The sequence below is a fragment of the Coregonus clupeaformis genome, chromosome 23, assembly GCF_020615455.1.
Source record: "Coregonus clupeaformis isolate EN_2021a chromosome 23, ASM2061545v1, whole genome shotgun sequence".
Classification (NCBI taxonomy): Eukaryota; Metazoa; Chordata; class Actinopteri; order Salmoniformes; family Salmonidae; genus Coregonus; species Coregonus clupeaformis.
The window spans coordinates 52,590,057-52,611,429 of record NC_059214.1 but is presented as its reverse complement, the minus strand read 5'-3'; the positions used below and the strand labels follow the sequence as shown (position 1 = coordinate 52,611,429).

The 21,373-nt window shown below is 48.3% G+C and overlaps 1 protein-coding gene across 1 annotated transcript in view; it reads right to left on the bottom strand.

Moving 5' to 3' along the window:
* The window catches only part of LOC121560084 (trichohyalin-like), a 39,922-nt gene that overhangs the window by 2,292 nt on the left and 16,257 nt on the right, over positions 1-21,373 (bottom strand). Inside the window, exons 5-14 of the mRNA XM_041873132.2 lie at positions 19,907-20,043; positions 18,952-19,027; positions 18,217-18,496; positions 16,927-17,095; positions 16,472-16,718; positions 16,077-16,278; positions 13,913-14,093; positions 13,049-13,254; positions 10,802-10,974; positions 7,657-7,876 (exon numbers count right to left, since the gene is read on the bottom strand). Coding sequence (XP_041729066.1) covers positions 7,657-7,876; positions 10,802-10,974; positions 13,049-13,254; positions 13,913-14,093; positions 16,077-16,278; positions 16,472-16,718; positions 16,927-17,095; positions 18,217-18,496; positions 18,952-19,027; positions 19,907-20,043 — 1,891 coding nt within the window. The remainder of the gene's footprint in view (positions 1-7,656; positions 7,877-10,801; positions 10,975-13,048; positions 13,255-13,912; positions 14,094-16,076; positions 16,279-16,471; positions 16,719-16,926; positions 17,096-18,216; positions 18,497-18,951; positions 19,028-19,906; positions 20,044-21,373) is intronic.

Here is a 21,373-nt window from a genome sequence, read left to right as displayed (position 1 = left end):
GTGGCCATGATGGTATGAGGGCCAGATTGGGAATTTAGCCAGGACACCGGGGTTAACACCCCAACTCTTACGATAAGTGCCATGGGAACTTTAGTGACCACAGAGAGTCAGGACACCCGTTTAACGTCCCATCCGAAAGGCAGCACCCTACACAGTGCAATGTCCCCCATCACTGCCCTGGGACATTAGGATTGTTATTTTTTGGACCAGACGAAAGAGTGACTCCTACTCCTTATTTTATTTTTTAGAGAGACACAACTGAACTAAAACTTCAGTTTAAGAACAAAATGGAACTCAACAACATTTCGAGTAAATGGTTTCTGTTGCAAAACGTTTTGCAATCGGCGTAATGAATACACCCCTGTCCACTTCCTCTTAATGACACACCTTCATGATATGGACCTGTTATCCAGGCCACCACCCTAGACCCTGTTATCCAGGCCACCACCCTAGACCCTGTTATCCAGGCCACCACCCTAGACCCTGTTATCCAGGCCACCACCCTAGACCCTGTTATCCAGGCCACCACCCTAGACCCTGTTATCCAGGCCACCACCCTAGACCCTGTTATCCAGGCCACCACCCTAGACCCTGTTATCCAGGCCACCACCCTAGACCCTGTTATCCAGGCCACCACCCTAGACCCTGTTATCCAGGCCTGGCACCCTAGACAGCGACCATTGGCTTCTGTTTTCAGTAGTCTGGCTAACTGGTTTTGTAACACTGACTGTGGGCAATTCCACGATAACAGAATTATGTTGAGACTCAAAAACCATTGATTTCAAAGTTTAACAAACCATACAACTCTATGTACACAGACTACTTTGAACAATTAGCACAGAAAACTTCACACTGTGCAGATGCAAAGGTAAAATCTCCCTCTGTTTTTTATGCGACCACGTTTTCCAAAAACTCTGTTAAATATCTGCTCCGAATTAAGATTCAAAGATGTCTGCAGAAAGAATGTGGTGTCGGCTATGACATGACACCTTTAGTTTGAAAAAATGTGACGACGGGTAGACTAGCCCACCTTCTGGTATGTGTTCTCTAAGACCGCTTTTCCATCTGTTTGACCAGAAATCTAAGTTTAAAGCCATTCCTCATCGGCATTTCCATCTAAAAGGGTGTCAAATGAAAGCTACATTTTTCAACCATTTTCCATTCTGGTGAAACAGATGGAAAAGGGGTCTTAGACATCATCTACCAGAAAAAGTCTTAAAAGGTGTCAGAAATACACTAATGTTGACGTAAAGACCCCTGCCAACTAAATATCAACACTTAGATTTAGTTTTGGATAAATGATTTGCCTCGTGAAAGTTTAAGAAACGTTTCCTTGTGCCTTGTAATTCCGTTACCAAAACCCCACATATTTTTAAGATATTGTCTGATTTCTCTCTCTTCTGAGGAGGGAGGATAATGAACGTTCACAGAAGTACCAAGTGAAGGCAGACCCACCAGTTAGTTAGTGGTTTTACTGATATCAAGTTTGTTTATGAGTTAAGTGATTAAAACTCAATTCTGTTACCAAATCAGTAAAGGAATTACTTCAACTAAATTAGCTACGATGGGAAATCATAATAGTCACCAACCACAGTTGGGTCTCCTGTTACTGTCCTCCTTCCACTGGTATACTGTTATGTTCAGCTCATAGGGTCTCCTGCTACTGTCCTCCTTCCACTGGTATACTGTTATGTTCAGCTCATAGGGTCTCCTGCTACTGTCCTCCTTCCACTGGTATACTGTTATGTTCAGCTCATAGGGTCTCCTGCTACTGTCCTCCTTCCACTGGTATACTGTTATGTTCAGCTCTTAGGGTCTCCTGCTACTGTCCTCCTTCCACTGGTATACTGTTATGTTCAGCTCATAGGGTCTCCTGTTACTGTCCTCCTTCCACTGGTATACTGTTATGTTCAGCTCATAGGGTCTCCTGCTACTGTCCTCCCTTCCACTGGTATACTGTTATGTTCAGCTCATAGGGTCTCCTGTTACTGTCCTCCTTCCACTGGTATACTGTTATGTTCAGCTCATAGGGTCTCCTGCTACTGTCCTCCCTTCCACTGGTATACTGTTATGTTCAGCTCATAGGGTCTCCTGCTACTGTCCTCCTTCCACTGGTATACTGTTATGTTCAGCTCATAGGGTCTCCTGCTACTGTCCTCCTTCCACTGGTATACTGTTATGTTCAGCTCATAGGGTCTCCTGTTACTGTCCTCCTTCCACTGGTATACTGTTATGTTCAGCTCATAGGGTCTCCTGTTACTGTCCTCCTTCCACTGGTATACTGTTATGTTCAGCTCATAGGGTCTCCTGATACTGTCCTCCTTCCACTGGTATACTGTTATGTTCAGCTCATAGGGTCTCCTGCTACTGTCCTCCTTCCACTGGTATACTGTTATGTTCAGCTCATAGGGTCTCCTGCTACTGTCCTCCTTCCACTGGTATACTGTTATGTTCAGCTCATAGGGTCTCCTGCTACTGTCCTCCCTTCCACTGGTATACTGTTATGTTCAGCTCATACGGTCTCCTGATACTGTCCTCCTTCCACTGGTATACTGTTATGTTCAGCTCATAGGGTCTCCTGTTACTGTCCTCCTTCCACTGGTATACCAGTTAATGTCACCTCTCCCTCTCTCTCTCTCTCCAGTTAATGTCACCCCTCCCTCTCTCTCTCTCCAGTTAATGTCACCCTCTCTCTCTCTCTTCTCTCTCTCTCCAGTTAATGTCACCTCTCCCTCTCTCTCTCTCTCTTCTCTCTCTCTCCAGTTAATGTCACCCCTCCCTCTCCCTCTCTCTCTCTCCAGTTAATGTCACCTCTCCCTCTCTCTCTCTCTCTCTCCAGTTAATGTCACCTCTCCCTCTCTCTCTCTTCTCTCTCTCTCCAGTTAATGTCACCCCTCCCTCTCTCTCTCTCTCTCGCTCTCCAGTTAATGTCACCCTCTCTCACTCTCTTCTCTCTCTCTCCAGTTAATGTCACCTCTCCCTCTCTCTCTCTCTCTTCTCTCTCTCTCCAGTTAATGTCACCCCTCCCTCTCCCTCTCTCTCTCTCCAGTTAATGTCACCTCTCCCTCTCTCTCTTCTCTCTCTCTCCAGTTAATGTCACCCCTCCCTCTCTCTCTCTCTCTCTCTCTCTCTCCCAGTTAATGTCACCCTCTCTCACTCTCTTCTCTCTCTCTCTCAGTTAATGTCACCTCTCCCTCTCTCTCTCTTCTCTCCAGTTAATGTCACCCCTCCCTCTCTCTCTCTCTCTCTCTCTCTCTCTCTCCAGTTAATGTCACCCTCTCTCACTCTCTTCTCTCTCTCTCCAGTTAATGTCACCTCTCCCTCTCTCTCTCTTCTCTCTCTCTCCAGTTAATGTCACCCCTCCCTCTCTCTCTCTCTCTCTCTCTCCAGTTAATGTCACCTCTCCCTCTCTCTCTCTCTCTTCTCTCTCTCTCCAGTTAATGTCACCCTCTCCCTCTCCCTCTCTCTCTCTCTCCAGTTAATGTCACCTCTCCCTCTCTCTCTCTCTCTCTCTCTCTCAGTTAATGTCACCTCTCCCTCTCTCTCTCTCTCTCTCCAGTTAATGTCACCCCTCCCTCTCCCTCTCTCTCTCTCCAGTTAATGTCACCTCTCCCTCTCTCTCTCTCTCTCTCTCCAGTTAATGTCACCTCTCCCTCTCTCTCTCTCTCTCTCTCTCCAGTTAATGTCACCTCTCCCTCTCTCTTCTCTCTCTCTCCAGTTAATGTCACCTCTCCCTCTCTCTCTTCTCTCTCTCTCCAGTTAATGTCACCTCTCTCATTCTCTCTCTTCTCTCTCTCTCCAGTTAATGTCACCTCTCCCTCTCTCTCTTCTCTCTCTCTCCAGTTAATGTCACCTCCCTCTCTCTCTTCTCTCTCTCTCCAATTAATGTCACCTCTCCCTCTCTCTCTCTTCTCTCTCTCTCCAGTTAATGTCACCTCTCCCTCTCTCTCTCTCTTCTCTCTCTCTCCAGTTAATGTCACCCCTCTCTCTCTCTCTCTCTCTCTCTCTCTCAGTCACTCTCACTCTCTCTCTCTCTCTCTCTCTCTCTCTCACTCTCTCTCTCTCTCTCTCTCTCTCTCTCTCTCTCTCTCTCTCTCTCTCTCTCTCTCTCTCTCTCTCTCTCTCTCTCTCTCTCTCTCTCTCTCCAGTTAATGTCACCTCTCCCTCTCTCTCTTCTCTCTCTCTCCAGTTAATGTCACCCCTCCCTCTCCCTCTCTCTTCTCTCTCTCTCCAGTTAATGTCACCTCTCCCTCTCTCCCTCTCTCTCTCTCCAGTTAATGTCACCCCTCCCTCTCTCTCTTCTCTCTCTCTCCAGTTAATGTCACCCCTCCCTCTCTCTCTCTCTCTCTCTCTCTCTCTCTCTCTCTCTCTCCTCTCTCTAGTTAATGTCACCTCTCCCTCTCTCTCTCCAGTTAATGTCACCTCTCCCTCTCTCCCTCTCTCTCTCTCCAGTTAATGTCACCCCTCCCTCTCTCTCTTCTCTCTCTCTCCAGTTAATGTCACCTCTCCCTCTCTCCCTCTCTCTCTCTCCAGTTAATGTCACCTCTCCCTCTCTCTCTTCTCTCTCTCTCCAGTTAATGTCACCTCTCCCTCTCTCTCTCCAGTTAATGTCACCTCTCCCTCTCTCTCTTCTCTCTCTAGTTAATGTCACCCTTCCCTCTCCCTCTCTCTCTTCTCTCTCTCTCCAGTTAATGTCAAATCTCCCTCTCTCCCTCTCTCTCTCTCCAGTTAATGTCACCCCTCCCTCTCTCTCTTCTCTCTCTCTCCAGTTAATGTCACCCCTCCCTCTCTCTCTCTCTCTCTCTCTCTCTCTCTCTCTCTCTCTCTCTCTCTCTCTCTCTCTCTCACTCTCTCTCTCTCTCTCTCTCTCTCTCTCTCTCTCTCTCTCTCCAGTTAATGTCACCTCTCCCTCTCTCTCTCCAGTTAATGTCACCTCTCCCTCTCTCTCTCCAGTTAATGTCACCCCTCCCTCTCTCTCTTCTCTCTCTCTCCAGTTAATATCACCTCTCCCTCTCTCTCTCTCCAGTTAATGTCACCCCTCCCTCTCTCTCTTCTCTCTCTCTCCAGTTAATGTCACCCCCTCCCTCTCTCTCTCTCTCTCTCTCTCTCTCCAGTTAATGTCACCCCTCCCTCTCTCTCTCTCTCTCTCTCTCCAGTTAATGTCACCTCTCCCGCTCTCTCTTCTCTCTCTCTCCAGTTAATGTCACCTCTCCCTCTCCCTCTCCCTCTCTCTCTCTCCAGTTAATGTCACCCCTCCCTCTCTCCCTCTCTCTCTCTCTCCAGTTAATGTCACCCCTCTCTCCAGTTAATGTCACCCTCTCTCTCTCTCTCTCTCTCTCTCCAGTTAATGTCACCTCTCCCTCTCTCTCTCTCTCTTCTCTCTGTCTCCAGTTAATGTCACCCCTCCCTCTCTCTCTCTCTTTCTCTCCAGTTAATGTCACCTCTCCCTCTCTCTCTCTCTCCAGTTAATGTCACCTCTCCCTCTCTCTCTTCTCTCTCTCTCCAGTTAATGTCACCTCTCCCTCTCTCTCTTCTCTCTCTCTCCAGTTAATGTCACCTCCCTCTCTCTCTCTTCTCTCTCTCTCCAGTTAATGTCACCTCTCTCCCTCTCTCTCTCCAGTTAATGTCACCTCTCCCTCTCTCTCTTCTCTCTCTCTCTCCAGTTAATGTCACCTCTCCCTCTCCCTCTCTCTCTCTTCTCTCTCTCTCCAATTAATGTCACCTCTCCCTCTCTCTCTCCAGTTAATGTCACCTCTCCCTCTCTCTCTCTTCTCTCCCTCTCCAGTTAATGTCACCCCTCCCTCTCTCTCTCTTCTCTCTCTCTCCAGTTAATGTCACCTCTCCCGCTCTCTCTCTTCTCTCTCTCTCCAGTTCATGTCACCTCTCCCTCCCTCTCCCTCTCCAGTTAATGTCACCTCTCCCTCTCTCTCTTATCTCTCTCTCCAGTTAATGTCACCTCTCCCGCTCTCTCTCTTCTCTCTCTCTCCAGTTAATGTCACCTCTCCCGCTCTCTCTCTTCTCTCTCTCTCCAGTTCATGTCACCTCTCCCTCCCTCTCCCTCTCCAGTTCATGTCACCTCTCCCTCCCTCTCCCTCTCCAGTTAATGTCACCTCTCCCTCTCTCTCTTATCGCTCTCTCCAGTTAATGTCACCTCTCCCGCTCTCTCTTCTCTCTCTCTCTCCAGTTAATGTCACCTCTCCCGCTCTCTCTCTTCTCTCTCTCTCCAGTTCATGTCACCTCTCCCTCCCTCTCCCTCTCCAGTTCATGTCACCTCTCCCTCCCTCTCCCTCTCCAGTTAATGTCACCTCTCCCTCTCTCTCTTATCTCTCTCTCCAGTTAATGTCACCTCTCCCTCTCTCTCTTCTCTCTCTCTCCAGTTAATGTCACCTCTCCCTCTCTCTCTCTCTCTCTCTCTCTCTCTCTCTCTCTCTCTCTCTCTCTCCAGTTAATGTCACCTCTCCCTCTCTCTCTTCTCTCTCTCTCCAGTTAATGTCACCTCTCCCTCTCTCTCTCTCTCTCTCTCCAGTTAATGTCACCTCTCCCTCTCTCTCTCTCTCTCTCTCTCTCTCTCTCTCCAGTTAATGTCACCTCTCCCTCTCTCTCTCTCTCCAGTTAATGTCACCTCTCCCTCTCTCTCTTCTCTCTCTCTCCAGTTAATGTCACCTCTCTCTCTCTCTCTCTCTCTCTCTCTCTCTCTCTCTCTCTCTCTCTCTCTCTCTCTCTCTCTCTCTCTCTCTCTCTCTCTCTCTCTCTCTCTCTCTCTCTCTCTCTCTCTCTCTCTCTCCAGTTAATGTCACCTCTCTCTCTCCAGTTAATGTCACCTCTCCCTCTCTCCCTCTCTCTCTCTCCAGTTAATGTCACCCCTCCCTCTCTCTCTTCTCTCTCTCTCCAGTTAATGTCACCTCTCCCTCTCCCTCTCTCTCTCTCCAGTTAATGTCACCCCTCCCTCTCTCTCTTCTCTCTCTCTCCAGTTAATGTCACCTCTTACTGACACCAGCCATGACAGCTACCACCTACCCTCTTTCCATTTACTGTAACCAGCATCCTGAGCACCGACCGACACCGAGGTCCATGGATTCCGTTACCAGATGTAAATCCACTTCACCTACTGTAGTTCAGAACTAAAGGTGTCATGTCATAGCTGACACCCAATTCTTTCTGCAGACATGTTTGAATCTTAACTCGTAGCAGATATTTAAGAGTTTCTGGAAAACGTGGTCGCATAAAATACTGAGGGAGATTTTACCGTAATTCTGTTACCACATTTTGCATCTGCACAGTTCTTTCAGTAAATGCGTTTTTGTGAAATTTTCTGTGTAAATTGTTCAAAGTGATCCTTGTGCATAGAGTTGTATTGGTTTGTTAAACTTGTAAGTTTTGTTTGGCATTTAAAGTGAAAAATCTGAGTCAAAGAGTAATTATGTTACAGTGGAACTGCCCTCATTTTGAAGATGGAAAATGGTTAAAAATGTATCTATACCTTCGTTTAGCTTTCATTTGACACCCAATTTGACTGCTATGAACTTCACATGTTGATGCTCATGAGTCCTTTTTCATGGTAATGACACTTCAAATGACAGTGACCTACTGGCATGCAAATGTCCCTTCTACTGCAAAGGCTTGGAGATGGTAGCAACAATGAAGAGATTGAGATACCTGGCAAACAGTTCAGCTTGTAGTCGTGCCTCTTCTTTTGCCCGCTGCGTTGCCTCCGCAACTCTTCTCTTTCTCTCCTCCTCTGCCTTCCTCCTCTCCTCTTCCTCCTCCTTCTGTTTCTGCAGGTACTCTGTCTTCTCATGGTCCTCCATCGCTGCCAGCCTCCTTCTCTCCTCTTCTTTGCGCAACGCCTCCTCTAGTCGCTGCTGCTCCAACTCAGCTGTAGTAGAGTGGAGGGGACACCTAGTTAAATGCAGGTCTGTGTGTGTGTGTGTGTGTGTGTGTGTGTGTGTGTGTGTGTGTGTGTGTGTGTGTGTGTGTGTGTGTGTGTGTGTGTGTGTGTGTGTGTGTGTGTGTGTGTGTGTGTGTGTTTTTTTGATGTGTGTGGTGTGTGTGTGTGTGTGTGTGTCTGTGTGTGTTTGCAGGGCTGGCCCTAGCCTTTTGGGGGCCCTAAGAGAGATTTGGTTGGGGGGCCCCCTACCTCACGGCAAAAACGTTTTAGTGGCCCCCCTCTTGATGGCGGAGAGAACAAATGTACTTTTAAAGTTCATTTCCTGCTATTCTACACATTTTGCCATGGGACGAAGGGACATTTTTTCAATTCTATAACAAATTTCATGCAATTCTATTCATTTTGCCAATACTTATCCTGTGTTAATATGATATCTGAGTTAGTGACTAACAAAATCAATGGGGGCCCCCTGGAGGTCAGAGCCCCTGGAGGTCAGGCCCCTGGAGGTCAGAGCCCCTGGAGGTCAGAGCCCCTGGAGGTCAGAGCCCCTGGAGGTCAGGCCCCTGGAGGTCAGGCCCCTGGAGGTCAGGCCCCTGGAGGTCAGGCCCCTGGAGGTCAGAGCCCCTGGAGGTCAGAGCCCCTGGAGGTCAGAGCCCCTGGAGGTCAGGCCCCTGGGCACGTGCCCTGCGTACCCAGTCGGTATTCGGCCATGAAAAGTTTAGATAGCTGGCTAGACTAACTACCAGTTTAGATAGCTGGCTAGACTAACTACCAGTTTAGATAGCTGGCTAGACTAACTACCAGTTTAGATAGCTGGCTAGACTAACTACCAGTTTAGATAGCTGGCTAGACTAACTACCAGTTTAGATAGCTGGCTAGACTAACTACCAGTTTAGATAGCTGGCTAGACTAACTACCAGTTTAGATAGCTGGCTAGACTAACTACCAGTTTAGATAGCTGGCTAGACTAACTACCAGTTTAGATAGCTGGCTAGAGTACAGTGGGGAAAAAAAGTATTTAGTCAGCCACCAATTGTGCAAGTTCTCCCACATAAAAAGATGAGAGAGGCCTGTAATTTTCATCATAGGTACACGTCAACTATGACAGACAAATTGAGAAAAAAAATTCCAGAAAATCACATTGTAGGATTTTTAATGAATTTATTTGCAAATTATGATGGAAAATAAGTATTTGGTCACCTACAAACAAGCAAGATTTCTGGCTCTCACAGACCTGTAACTTCTTCTTTAAGAGGCTCCTCTGTCCTCCACTCGTTACCTGTATTAATGGCACCTGTTTGAACTTGTTATCAGTATAAAAGACACCTGTCCACAACCTCAAACAGTCACACTCCAAACTCCACTATGGCCAAGACCAAAGAGCTGTCAAAGGACACCAGAAACAAAATTGTAGACTTGCACCAGGCCGGGAAGACTGAATCTGCAATAGGTAAGCAGCTTGGTTTGAAGAAATCAACTGTGGGAGCAATTATTAGGAAATGGAATACATACAAGACCACTGATAATCTCCCTCGATCTGGGGCTCCACGCAAGATCTCACCCCGTGGGGTCAAAATGATCACAAGAACGGTGAGCAGAAATCCCAGAACCACACGGGGGGACCTAGTGAATGACCTGCAGAGAGCTGGGACCAAAGTAACAAAGCCTACCATCAGTAACACACTACGCCGCCAGGGACTCAAATCCTGAGTGTCCCCCTACTTAAGCCAGTACATGTCCAGGCCCGTCTGAAGTTTGCTAGAGTGCATTTGGATGATCCAGAAGAGGATTGGGAGAATGTCATATGGTCAGATGAAACCAAAATAGAACTTTTTGGTAAAAAGTCAACTTGTCGTGTTTGGAGGACAAAGAATGCTGAGTTGCATCCAAAGAACACCATACCTACTGTGAAGCATGGGGGTGGAAACATCATGCTTTGGGGCTGTTTTTCTGCAAAAGGACCAAGACGACTGATCTGTGTAAAGGAAAGAATGAATGGGGCCATGTATCGTGAGATTTTGAGTGAAAACCTCCTTCCATCAGCAAGGGCATTGAAGATGAAACGTGGCTGGGTCTTTCAGCATGACAATGATCCCAAACACACCGCCCGGGCAACGAAGGAGTAGCTTCGTAAGAAGCATTTCAAGGTGCTGGAGTGGCCTAGCCAGTCTCCAGATCTCAACCCCATAGAAAATCTTTGGATGGAGTTGAAAGTCTGTGTTACCCAGCGACAGCCCCAAAACATCACTGCTCTAGAGGAGATCTGCATGGAGGAATGGGCCAAAATACCAGCAACAGTGTGTGAAAACCTTGTGAAGACTTACAGAAAACGTTTGACCTGTGTCATTGCCAACAAAGGGTATATAACAAAGTATTGAGAAACTTTTGTTATTGACCAAATACTTATTTTCCACCATAATTTGCAAATAAATTCATAAAAAATCCTACAATGTGATTTTCTGGATTTTTTTTCCTCATTTTGTCTGTCATAGTTGACGTGTACCTATGATGAAAATTACAGGCCTCTCTCATCTTTTTAAGTGGGAGAACATGCACAATTGGTGGCTGACTAAATACTTTTTTTCCCCACTGTAACTACCAGTTTAGATAGCTGGCTAGACTAACTACCAATCTAAAACATGTTAGCTGACATGGCTAATTGAGTGACTGTCAGTGACTAACATAACAAGAGAAAAACTGCTGATGCAACAACCAAATTTCGAAATTGCACCTTGTGTATTCTCCTTTTCTTACTCTCAATAGTAAACTGACACCCCGACTGAATTCCTAAAAAACCCTAGCAACCGGGGGCACTAAGCAACCGCTCTGATGCTGGGGAAAGGCCCTGTTCACCTGCCTAGCAACCGGGGGCCCTAAGCAACCGCTCTGATGCCTGGGACAGGCCCTGTTCACCTGCCCTGCGTTCCTCCTCTTCCTGTCTGATCTTCTGGATCATCTCCAACTGGCTTCTCTTCTTCTCCTTTTTCCTCCACTCTCTCTCTTTCTCCGCCTGCTCCCTCCTTATCCTTTCAGTCTCCTTCTCCTCTAACCTTCGTCTCTCTTCCTCCTCAGACAGTCTCCTCAGCCTGCAGGAAGAGATCATTACTATACAAATATTTACATTTATATTTAAATAATTTAGCGACTTACAGTGCATTCGGAAAGTATTCAGACTCCTTCCCTTTTTCCACATTTTGTTACATTACAGCCTTATTCTAAAATTGATTAAATTATTCCCCCCCGCACAATACACCATAATGACAAAGTAAAAAAGGTTTTTAGAAGTTTTTGCAAATGTATTAAAAATAAAAAACAGAAATACCTTTTTTACATAAGTATTCAAACCCAATGTTATGACACTCGAAATTGAGCACAGGTGCATCCTGTTTCCATTGATCATCCTTGAGATGTTTCCACAACTTGATTGTGAGTCCACCTTTGGTAAATTCAATTGATTGGACATGATTGGGAAGGCACACACCTGTCTATATAAGGTCCCACAGTTCACAGTGCATGTCAGAGCAACAACCAAGCCATGAGGTTGAAGGAATTGTCTGTAGAGCTCCAAGACAGGATTGTGTCGAAGCATAGATCTGGGGAAGGGTACCACAAAATGTCTGCAGCATTGAAGGTCCCCAAGAACACAGTGGCCTCCATCATTCTTAAATGGAAGAAGTTTGGAACCACCAAGACTCTTCCTAGAGCTGGCCGCCCGGCCAAACTGAGCAATCGGCGGAGAAGGGCCTTGGCAGGGAGGTGACCAAGAACCAGATGGTCACTCTGACAGAGCTCCAGAGTTCCTCTGTGGAGATGGAAGAACCTTCCAGAAGGACAACCATCTCTGCAGCACTCCACCAATCAGGCCTTTATGGTAGAGTGGCCAGACAGAAGCCACTCCTCAGTAAAAGGCAAGACAGCCCGCTTGGAGTTTGCCAAAAGGCACCTAAAGGACTCTCAGACCATGAGAAACAAGATTCTCTGGTCTGATGAAACCAAGATTCAACTCTTTGGCCTGAATGCCAAGCGTCACGTCTGGAGGAAACCTGGCACCATCCCTATGGTGAAGCATGGTGGTGGCAGCATAATGCTGTGGGTATGTTTTGGCAGGGACTGGGAGACTAGTCAGGATCGAGGGAAAGATGAACGGAGCTAAGTACAGAGAGATCCTTGATGAAAACCTGCTCCAGAGCGCTCAGGACCTCAGACTGGGGTGAAGGTTCACCTTCCAACAGGACAATGACCCTAAGCACACAGCCAAGACAACGCAGGAGTGGATTCGGGACAAGTCTCTAAATGTCCTTGAGTGGCCCAGCCAGAGCCCGGACTTGAACCCGTGGAGCTTTGCAGCTCCTTCAGGGTTATCTTTGGTCTCTTTGTTGCCTCTCTGATCAATGCCCTCCTTGCCTGGTCCGTGAGCTTTGGTGGGCGGCCCTCTCTTGGCAGGTTTGTTGTGGTGCCATATTCTTTCCATTTTTTTTATAATGGATTTAATGGTGCTCCGTGGGATGTTCAAAGTTTCTGATCTTTTTTAATAACCCAACCCTGATCTGTACTTCTCCACAACTTTGTCCCTGACCTGTTTGGAGAGCTCCTTGGTCTTCATGGTGCCGCTTGCTTGGTGGTGCCCCTTGCTTAGTGGTGTTGCAGACTCTGGGGCCTTTCAGAACAGGTGTATATGTACTGAGATCATGTGACAGATCATGTGACACTTAGATTGCACACAGGTGGACTTTATTTAACTAATTATGTGACTTCTGAAGGTAATTGGTTGCACCAGATCTTATTTAGGGGCGTCATAGCAAAGGGGGTGAATATATATGCACGCACCACTTTTCCGTTATTTATTTTTTAGAATTTTTTTTCATTGACCAAGTGACCAGGAAAAGCTCTGGACCAAGTGACCAGGAGAATCTCTCAGTCCTAGAGCAAGTGACCAGGAAAAGATCTGGGTCCTAGAGCAAGTGACCAGGAAAAGCTCAGGGTCCTAGAGCAAGTGACCAGGAAAAGCTCTGGATCCTAGGATCCTAGCTCTGGGTCCTAGGACCTAGTGACCAGGAAATACATGAGTTCCATATTTGAGGTAATTCATAACATACCCACTAGAGGGCGGTGCTGAGGCCCCTTCCCAGCCCATATCAGGGAGTTAGACAGTCCTCCTACCTGAGTTCCTCAGCTCTCTGATTCTGCTCCTCTTCCAGCTCCAGCCTCATGCACTCCTCTCTCTCCTCCCGCTCCTGCTGCCGTCTCTTCTCCTCGTCTCTCTCCTTCCTCTTCCTCTCCACCTCTAGTCGGCGACGCTCTGCCTTCTCAGCCAACACTTTCTTCTGTTGCTCCTTACGGGCCGCTGCCTCTGCTCTGTTCTTGTCCTTATCATCCAACACACAGATCATGGATAATGTAGCGGATTCAAGGGTAGCACCGACCAGGACTCCAACCCATCAGTCCAACAATTTAACCGTTACGCCCAGAGGTCCGAGCCTCTGTAAGAAGTCGCTAGGTGTTGTACTGAGGTCACTAGCAATGCTGAGAAAGTGTTTGTCCGAAGTGGCGTCCTATTCCCTACATAGTGCACTACCCTAGGGGTCCTGGTCGAAAGTAGTGCACTATATACAGAATAAGGTGCCATTTGTAAAGTAGTGCACTATATAAACATTTACATTTACGTCATTTAGCAGACGCTCTTATCCAGAGCGACTTACAGTTAGTGAGTGCATACATTATTTTTATTTTTTAATACTGGCCCCCCGTGGGAATCGAACCCACAACCCTGGCGTTGCAAACGCCATGCTCTACCAACTGAGCTACATCCCTGCCGGCCATTCCCTCCCCTACCCTGGACGACGCTGGGCCAATTGTGCGCCGCCCCATGGGTCTCCCGGTCGCGGCCGGCTACGACAGAACCTGGATTCGAACCAGGATCTCTAGTGGCACAGCTAGCACTGCGATGCAGCGCCTTAGACCACTGCGCCACTATATAGGGGGTCAGGTGCCATTTGGGATGCAGCGTGTGTCCTCCATACTCACAGTATTGCTGCTGGCGTCAGACATGACCAGATTTAACAGTTGGTTTTCTGCTGTCATGACAACCGAGCAGGGTGACAGTTGGTCATGAGAGGAGCGTCGTGGTCCGCTGGGTAGAACCACCTCCTCACAGGAGTTAGATCTGTGAGAAATCTGACCTGACTGCCCATTGGACGAGGAGCTCCTAAAGAGAAAAGGGAATTCAGCTTGGAAGACAGTGGAAGTGGATAAAACTGCTTCCTGTTTACAGAGCTGTGATGGGATAAAACCAACCCACCTGTTTACAGAGCTGTGATGGGTTAAAACCAACCCACCTGTTTACAGAGCTGTGATGGGTTAAAACCAACCCACCTGTTTCCAGAGCTGTGATGGGATAAAACCAACCCACCTGTTTACAGAGCTGTGATGGGATAAAACCAACCCACCTGTTTCCAGAGCTGTGATGGGGTAAAACCAACCCACCTGTTTACAGAGCTGTGATGGGATAAAACCAACCCACCTGTTTACAGAGCTGTGATGGGATAAAACCAACCCACCTGTTTACAGAGCTGTGATGGGTTAAAACCAACCCACCTGTTTCCAGAGCTGTGATGGGTTAAAACCAACCCACCTGTTTACAGAGCTGTGATGGGATAAAACCAACCCACCTGTTTACAGAGCTGTGATGGAATAAAACCAACCCACCTGTTTACAGAGCTGTGATGGGGTAAAACCAACCCACCTGTTTACAGAGCTGTGATGGGTTAAAACCAACCCACCTGTTTACAGAGCTGTGATGGAATAAAACCAACCCACCTGTTTCCAGAGCTGTGATGGGATAAAACCAACCCACCTGTTTACAGAGCTGTGATGGAATAAAACCAACCCACCTGTTTCCAGAGCTGTGATGGGTTAAAACCAACCCACCTGTTTACAGAGCTGTGATGGGATAAAACCAACCCACCTGTTTACAGAGCTGTGATGGGATATAAACCAACCCACCTGTTTCCAGAGCTGTGATGGGTTAAAACCAACCCACCTGTTTCCAGAGCTGTGATGAGTTAAAACCAACCCACCTGTTTCCAGAGCTGCGATGGGGTAAAACCAACCCACCTGTTTCCAGAGCTGCGATGGGTTAAAACCAACCCACCTGTTTACAGAGCTGTGATGGGATAAAACCAACCCACCTGTTTACAGAGCTGTGATGGGATAAAACCAACCCACCTGTTTACAGAGCTGTGATGGGGTAAAACCAACCCACCTGTTTACAGAGCTGTGATGGGATAAAACCAACCCACCTGTTTACAGAGCTGTGATGGGATAAAACCAACCCACCTGTTTCCAGAGCTGCGATGGGATAAAACCAACCCACCTGTTTCCAGAGCTGCGATGGGGTAAAACCAACCCACCTGTTTCCAGAGCTGTGATGGGATAAAACCAACCCACCTGTTTACAGAGCTGTGATGGGATAAAACCAACCCACCTGTTTACAGAGCTGTGATGGGATAAAACCAACCCACCTGTTTACAGAGCTGTGATGGGATAAAACCAACCCACCTGTTTACAGAGCTGTGATGGGATAAAACCAACCCACCTGTTTACAGAGCTGTGATGGGTTAAAACCAACCCACCTGTTTCCAGAGCTGTGATGGGATAAAACCAACCCACCTGTTTACAGAGCTGTGATGGGATAAAACCAACCCACCTGTTTACAGAGCTGTGATGGGTTAAAACCAACCCACCTGTTTACAGAGCTGTGATGGGTTAAAACCAACCCACCTGTTTCCAGAGCTGTGATGGGTTAAAACTAACCCACCTGTTTACAGAGCTGTGATGGGATATAAACCAACCCACCTGTTTCCAGAGCTGTGATGGGATATAAACCAACCCACCTGTTTCCAGAGCTGTGATGGGTTAAAACCAACCCACCTGTTTCCAGAGCTGTGATGGGTTAAAACCAACCCACCTGTTTCCAGAGCTGTGATGGGTTAGAACCAACCCACCTGTTTCCAGAGCTGTGATGGGTTAGAACCAACCCACCTGTTTCCAGAGCTGTGATGGGTTAGAACCAACCCACCTGTTTCCAGAGCTGTGATGGGTTAGAACCAACCCACCTGTTTCCAGAGCTGTGATGGGATAAAACCAACCCACCTGTTTCCAGAGCTGTGATGGGATAAAACCAACCCACCTGTTTCCAGAGCTGTGATGGGGTCTAGGGGATTCCATATGGACACTATGTTCCTCTTCAACCATAGACTCAAAGTCATGTGTGTTGATGTTGAGTGCAGCACTATCGTCCACAGTGTCTCCATCAGGAGACGTCTCAGATGTGCCTTTCCTCTCTTTGGTCTTCTGCGTCCTCTCCACGTCCACATGGCCTTTAGGTTTTCCTATAAGACAGGGAGGGAATCAGTGGAGATGGGTCTCAAACACCATGGGGTGCATACCAAATATCACCCTATTCCCTATATAGTGCACTACTTTAGACCAGGACCTATAGGGAATAGGGTGCCATTTGGGACGTTAATCATATCAGATATCAGCTCCATTCAACAGGTCATCCTGACAGAGACAGAAACTCACCGACAACAAACTCAGCTTGATCTTTGACCCGGTCCTTTTTCTTCTTCCTCAAGACCCTCCCCTTCTCCTTGGGGAGGCCTTTCTGTTCCTGGCCCCTCCCCTCCTCCTTGGGGAGGCCTTTCTGTTCCTGGCCCCTCCCCTTCTCCTTGGAGAGGCCTTTCTGTTCCTGGCCCCTCCCCTTCTCCTTGGAGAGGCCTTTCTGTTCCTGGCCCCTCCCCTCCTGCCCTTCATTCACTTTCCTATTTTTCTGGAAAACAGGAATGACAACAATTAAGCTACACCTCGGGGTTTGTGCGGGACTGGGTGTTTATTGAACAACAGTATTATGTGTTGGATACATTAAGGCAGAGTCCCAAATGGCACCCTATTCCCTATATAGTGGGCTCTGGTCAAAAGTAGTGCGCTATGTAGGGAACTCAGTGCCACTTGGGACTCAGCCTAAGACCATAACGTACCATTGTCTGTACAGCAGGAGAGTCCTGTGATTCCACCTCTTTATTCAATGTATCCTCCAGCTTCTCTCTGCTGGTTTGTTCACCTGTTTCCTGTGTCTCTCCCTCCACCTGCTGTGGATTCTGTTCACCTACCATCACGTTTGTTTTCTTAGAAGGGCCTCCTTTCCTGCTAAAAAGAGAGAACCAGAATGAAAGGTAATGATCAATAAAGATGGAGATACTAGAGGCAGATGGGGTGAACAGGGGAGGGAGACTGAGGGAGGGAGAGAGCAGGGGAGACTGAGGGAGGGAGAGAGAGGGAGAGATGAGGTGGACGGGAGGGAGACTGAGGGAGGGAGAGAGCAGGGGAGACTGAGGGAGGGAGAGAGAGGGGAGACTGAGGAAGGGAGAGAGAGGGAGAGATGAGGTGGATGGGAGGGAGACTGAGGGAGGGAGAGGGAGGGAGAGATGGGGTGAACAGGGGAGGGAGCCTGAGGGAGGGAGAGAGCAGGGGAGACTGAGGAAGGGAGAGAGAGGGAGAGATGGGGTGAACAGGGGAGGGAGACTGAAGGAGGGAGAGAGAGGGAGAGATGGGGTCAACAGGGGAGGGAGACTGAGGGAGGGAGAGAGCAGGGGAGACTGAGGAAGGGAGAGAGAGGGAGAGATGGGGTGAACAGGGGAGGGAGACTGAAGGAGGGAGAGAGAGGGAGAGATGGGGTCAACAGGGGAGGGGGACTGAGGGAGGGAGAGAGCAGGGGAGACTGAGGAAGGGAGAGAGAGGGAGAGATGGGGTGAACAGGGGAGGGAGACTGAGGGAGGGAGAGAGCAGGGGAGACTGAGGAAGGGAGAGAGAGGGAGATATGGGGTGGACAGGGGAGGGAGAGAGAGAGCATTGGAGACTGAGGGAGGGAGAGAGAGGGAGATATGGGGTGGACAGGGGAGGGAGACTGAGGGAGGGAGAGAGAAGGGGAGACTGAGGGAGGGAGAGAGAGGGAGAGATGGGGTGGACAGGGGACTGGGAAGGAGAGAAGAGGGGGAGACTGTGGGAGCAAGACTGAGGGAGGGAGAGGAGAGGGAGACTAAGAGAGGGAGACTGAGGGGAGGGAGACTGAGGGAGGGGGAGAGAGGAGAGGGAGGCGAAGGTAGGGAGACTGAGGGAGGGAGAATAAGGGAGGGAGTCTGAGGGAGGGAGAGACTGAGGGAGGGGGAGTAGATCTGTCTTAGTCCCAAATGGGTCCTATGAGCCCTGGTCAACAGTAGTGCACTATCTAGGGAGTGGGAAGCAGTCTCTGTCTCTGTACATTCACTCACCCACTGGGGGGAAGGGCTCCGTCTGAGTGTTTGGGATTTCCCTTCTGAGAGACGGCCCATTCTGTAGAGTGGCCTGTGGGGGTGGGGTGTGAAGGTTTGTGGGGGTTGATGTTTTGGCTCTCTTCTTCTTCTGTGGTAAGTAGGGAGGATACCCCACTCATCGGTGGACCTGGCTGATCCCGATCCTGGCTCCTCTTCCTTGTTGTCGACTTCTCCTCAGCTTCCTCCCTCCTCACCTCCTTTCCTTCCCATGCCTCCTTCCCTTCCTCCTGTCTTGCTGCTACAAGCAGAGTTGAGGTGTATAGCTACTGGCCTATCAGAGTTGAGGTGTATAGGTACTGGCCTATCAGAGTTGAGGTGTATAGGTACTGGCCTATCAGAGTTGAGGTGTATAGCTACTGGCCTATCAGAGTTGAGGTGTATAGCTACTGGCCTATCAGAGTTGAGGTGTATAGCTACTGGCCTATCAGAGTTGAGGTGTATAGCTACTGGCCTATCAGAGTTGAGGTGTATAGCTACTGGCCTATCAGAGTTGAGGTGTATAGGTACTGGCCTATCAGAGTTGAGGTGTATAGGTACTGGCCTATCAGAGTTGAGGTGTATAGCTACTGGCCTATCAGAGTTGAGGTGTATAGGTACTGGCCTATCAGAGTTGAGGTGTATAGCTACTGGCCTATCAGAGTTGAGGTGTATAGCTACTGGCCTATCAGAAGGCTAATAGCTGCTGGTCTTTACCTGTCCTACTGCAGAGGTTGTAGCTGACAGCAGCCATGTCTTTATGTCTTCCTCCAGGTCTCTGAGTGTCTTGGTGCTGCTGGCCAGGGGAGGGACAGACCACAGGGTTAGACTAGACCAGGCTGTAGACCAGGCTATAGACCAGGCAATAGACCAGGCTATAGACCAGGCAATAGACCAGGCTATAGACCAGGCTATAGACCAGGCACTAGACCAGGCACTAGACCAGGCTATAGACCAGGCACTAGACCAGGCACTAGACCAGGCACTAGACCAGGCACTAGACCAGGCACTAGACCAGGCTATAGACCAGGCACTAGACCAGGCTATAGACCAGGCTATAGACCAGGCACTAGACCAGGCACTAGACCAGGCACTAGACCAGGCTATAGACCAGGCACTAGACCAGGCACTAGACCAGGCTATAGACCAGGCACTAGACCAGTCTATAGACCAGGCACTAGACCAGGCAATAGACCAGGCACTAGACCAGGCTATAGACCAGGCACTAGACCAGGCTATAGACCAGGCTATAGACCAGGCTATAGACCAGGCACTAGACCAGGCACTAGACCAGGCTATAGACCAGGCACTAGACCAGGCACTAGACCAGGCACTAGACCAGGCACTAGACCAGGCACTAGACCAGGCTATAGACCAGGCTATAGACCAGGCACTAGACCAGGCTATAGACCAGGCTATAGACCAGGCACTAGACCAGGCACTAGACCAGGCTATAGACCAGGCACTAGACCAGGCTATAGACCAGGCTATAGACCAGGCTATAGACCAGGCTATAGACCAGGCTATAGACCAGGCACTAGACCAGGCTATAGACCAGGCTATAGACCAGGCTATAGACCAGGCACTAGACCAGGCACTAGACCAGGCAATAGACCAGGCTATAGACCAGGCTAGGTGTTGTAGAGTAAATGTAATGTGTGGTGTTGCCCACCTGTTTAGTTCTGTTCCTGGAAGACTCAGGTCCCTGCTGGTCACCAGACAGGACAGTTTGTCCATCAGATGCCACTGCTTGGACTAATTCACATTGTTCCATGTTGGCTGGGGGTCCTTCAGGATCACTGGCCTCCCCTGGAACAAGAATGAAAAGCCATCAGAGATATAATTGATCCACTTTTATATATAGCTGTGGGTACGTAATGAAACCTAATCAAAACACCCACTACATACATTTACGTCATTTAGCAGACGCTCTTATCCAGAGCGACTTACAGTTAGTGAGTGCATACATTTTCATACTGGCCCCCAGTGGGAAACAAACCCACAACCCTGGCGTTGCAAGCGCCATGCTCTACCAACTGAGCTACATGGGACCCAGCCATCCCCTGTGTATTGAGACATGGTGATGGCTGGGTATGTCAATCTAAAACAACTGGAACCACCACTTCCATGTACAGTGGGGAAAAAAAGTATTTAGTCAGCCACCAATTGTGCAAGTTCTCCCACTTAAAAAGATGAGAGAGGCCTGTCATTTTCATAATAGGTACACATCAACTATGACAGACAAATTGAGAAATAAAAATCCAGAAAATCACATTGTAGGATTTTTAATGAATTTATTTGCAAATTATGGTGGAAAATAAGTATTTGGTCACCTACAAACAAGCAAGATTTCTGGCTCTCACAGACCTGTAACTTCTTCTTTAAGAGGCTCCTCTGTCCTCCACTCGTTACCTGTATTAATGGCACCTGTTTGAACTTGTTATCAGTATAAAAGACACCTGTCCACAACCTCAAACAGTCACACTCCAAACTCCACTATGGTCAAGACCAAAGAGCTGTCAAAGGACACCAGAAACAAAATTGTAGACCTGCACCAGGCTGGGAAGACTGCATCTGCAATAGGTAAGCAGCTTGGTTTGAAGAAATCAACTGTGGGAGCAATTATTAGGAAATGGAAGACATACAAGACCACTGATAATCTCCCTCGATCTTGGGCTCCACGCAAGATCTCACCCCGTGGGGTCAAAATGATCACAAGAACGGTGAGCAAAAATCCCAGAACCACACGGGGGGACCTAGTGAGGGGATCAATAAACACATCAACTGACTCGAAATAATAAAACGAGAAATTCAAATGACCCAATCCACCCTGTCGTTTTACAAGCTATAAATTATATACCTCAGTAACAGCTCAACATTTAATTTGGGAAGTATTTCATGTTACTTGTGTCAAGTCTTGAAATCAGACATAAACAAATGTATGCGTCATATATAATTAGGCCTCTCCATCATTTTGTATGAAATTGCGCAAACTCCAAAGATATTGCAGTGCGTGTCGGGAAGCCTGCTGCAACCTTGCTGACTTGATCAAAGTGGCTATCTGAGGGTCTAATTAGCCCCTACACCCTCGATAATTTTCACTCCTTCAGCTTTGGGACACTTGTGCAAATGGAGGGGC